The sequence below is a fragment of the Gastrolobium bilobum genome, unplaced genomic scaffold (assembly GCF_033153095.1).
Source record: "Gastrolobium bilobum isolate Gb01-03AN ecotype WA unplaced genomic scaffold, APGP_CSIRO_Gbil_v1 utg39708, whole genome shotgun sequence".
NCBI classification, from domain to species: Eukaryota; Viridiplantae; Streptophyta; class Magnoliopsida; order Fabales; family Fabaceae; genus Gastrolobium; species Gastrolobium bilobum.
Genome location: NW_026899256.1, coordinates 17,653 through 20,360, shown reverse-complemented (window position 1 = coordinate 20,360; position 2,708 = coordinate 17,653). Strand labels below are relative to the sequence as shown.

At 42.5% G+C, this 2,708-nt stretch overlaps 1 protein-coding gene across 1 annotated transcript; it reads left to right on the top strand.

Moving 5' to 3' along the window:
* The first annotated feature begins 1,128 nt into the window (after positions 1-1,128).
* Positions 1,129-1,932, top strand: LOC133288849 (uncharacterized). The gene has a single exon (XM_061486675.1). The coding sequence runs from the start codon at positions 1,129-1,131 to the stop codon at positions 1,930-1,932; it is 804 nt and encodes a 267-aa protein (XP_061342659.1).
* Positions 1,933-2,708: the final 776 nt, after the last annotated feature.

The window sequence follows — 2,708 nt, the reverse complement described above, 5'->3', positions numbered from 1 at the left end:
CAGAGGCTTGCTGAGATGGAGAATAGGGCGTTAGCTCGGCAGAACGAGAACGCTAGGCGATCTGACCAGCTTGAGGGCAGATTGGCAGATCAAAATGTTAATGCTCAGCAAAATAGGGAGGAGCCTCGAATGAGGGACCATTCCGAGGTTCGAGAAGCAAATGAGGTTCGCAATAACCGCGGCGCAAACAATGGCCGCGATGACAACAATGGAGATAAAAACCATCGAGGTGCTGACAACCATGGTGATCAAAACCTAGGTCGTAATGGTCGAGGTGAAGATGATGAAAAGCATGATGATGGCCGAAGTGTTCACAATGAAGGGCATCATGACATCCGAGGTCAAGGATATGGCCGAGGTGATGAAAATGAAAATCAAGAGAACAATAATCCATTCACCAATCGACTGATGAATATGGCGATTTTGACCAGATTCAGAAAGTGCAAGGTACTACCTTACGATGGAAGTCAGGACCCAGAGGCCCATTTGGAGGCATTCAAAACTGAGATGTTGTTCAACGGGATAACAGGACCCATTATGGCCCGAATTTTTGGTACTACCTTAACTGGGCAAGCCATGTTTTGGATAAATAGGTTGCTCAGGCACTCTATCGACTCGTTCGAAGATCTAGCACACACGTTTCGCTTGAACTTCGCCACCAGCAAGGATCACCCAATGCCGACTTACATATTAGGGCGAGTTCGGTAAGAGAAGGGAGAGACGCTGCGAAAGTACCTAGAGTGGTTCAAACAAACTGTCGTAAAGGTACGGAACTTAACCAAGACTTGATTGTGTCAGGCTTGGATGCATGATCTCCATTAGCTAAATCAATATTCAAGAACCCAGTCAACAACTTGGCTACAGTTTCTTTTACAATTTTTAATCACTCATATTTTCTTTGACGTTCTTGATTTTCTTGGATGTTCTTGATTGATTTTAAAATTACTTTTTGTTTTATTTTAATTCAACAATTATTCTCTACATCAAATTGATTTGTCCAAATTAAAGGGAATAGTGAGAATAGTACTTGGTGCATTAATCCTCGTGGGAACGATACTCTACTCACACTTTTATTACTTGAAACAAACGGTATACTTGCCGATTTCGCAACAAGCAAGATCTGAAGCCATGTGTGACCAAGCTAGTGGATTTAATGGAGAACAGTCACCTCCTAAGGGATACATCAACTTGAAGCTCATCTTAGGAACAAAGGATTCATTTCGGGCTGGCCGTGTTCATTTCGTTGTGGTGGACGCAATTTCATCATACAATGTCATCCTTGGTCGTCCTACAATTCACGAGTGGGACATGCTCGTTTCCACCAAACATGAGGAATTGAACATAGTGGGCTCAAAAAATAAGGTTGTCACCATTAAAGGAGACCAGAGGGAAGCTAGAGAGTGTTGTTACGAAACTCTCAGAATAGGTCAGGGTGGTCCCAACTCGCCACCTAGAATCCGAGAAAGTGAAAGGACTTCTGTCAACACAGAATTGGTTCATCCGTGTGGCAACCAAATTAATATGGTTGAGCAAGATATGAGAGAGGAATTACAAACTCCTAGGACTGAACTAGAGGGCGAATTGGAACAGGTCATTGTTGAAGGAAGTGATAAACAATGCACAAAGATCGGCAAGACTATGGAAGCCGAGATTAAGAAGAAATTAATCTCATTTTTGAAGGAGAATTGTGATGTTTTTGGTTGGAAGGCGGCAGAAATACCTGGCATATACCCCAGCTTCTGCTGCCACAAGCTCTCCATGTACCCCGGATCTAAACCGGTAGCACAGAATAAGCGAAAGATAGGCCCATACCAACGTCAAGCTCAGAAAGAACATGTCGACAAGCTTCTAGAGGCCGGATTTATAAGGAAAATACAATACACCATCTGGCTGTCAAATGTGGTGATGGTCAAAAAACTGAGTGGGAAATAGAGATTTTGCATAGATTATACCGACTAAAATAAGGTCTTCCCTAAGGACTCTTATCTCAAGCCTAACATAGATCAGTTGGTGGATAACTCTTCAAGATTTTAGCTCTTTTCATTCATAGATGCATTTTCGAGATATAATCAGATCCCTCTACACCCCTCTGATCATGAAAAGACTGCCTTCATCTCAGAAAAGGGGATTTCTATTACAATGTCATGCCATTCAGCCTTAAAAATGCGGGAGCAACGTACTAGAGAATGATGAATCAGGTTTTTGACAAGCAAATTGGAAGGAACCTTGAAGTATACATAGATGACATGATAGTGAAATCAGTGTGGCTCGAAGATCATGTGGCTGATCTGAAGGAGACATTTGAACAGTTAAGATCCTAGCGCATAAGGTTGAACTCGGTTAAATGTGCGTTTGGAGTAGCTGCAAGAAAAATTTTGGGCTTCATGCTCACAAACAAGAGAATTGAAGTTAACCCCGACAAATGTAAAGTTGTACTTGAAATGAAAGAGCCATAATATAAGAAGGAAATTCAACAGCTTACAGGACGGCTTACCGCCCTCACAAGGTTTCTACCAAGGTCGGTAGAGAAGTCCCTCCCCTTCTTCAAACTCTTAAAAAAGGAAGCTGAATTTAGGTGGGGAGAAGAATGTAAGATGGCTTTCAAGGAGATAAAGAAATGTCTCGCAACCCCACCGGTGTTGTTAAAGCCAGAGTCACAGAAGATGCTGATTCTATATCTTTTTGTGGGCGAAGAAGCGGTCAACGCC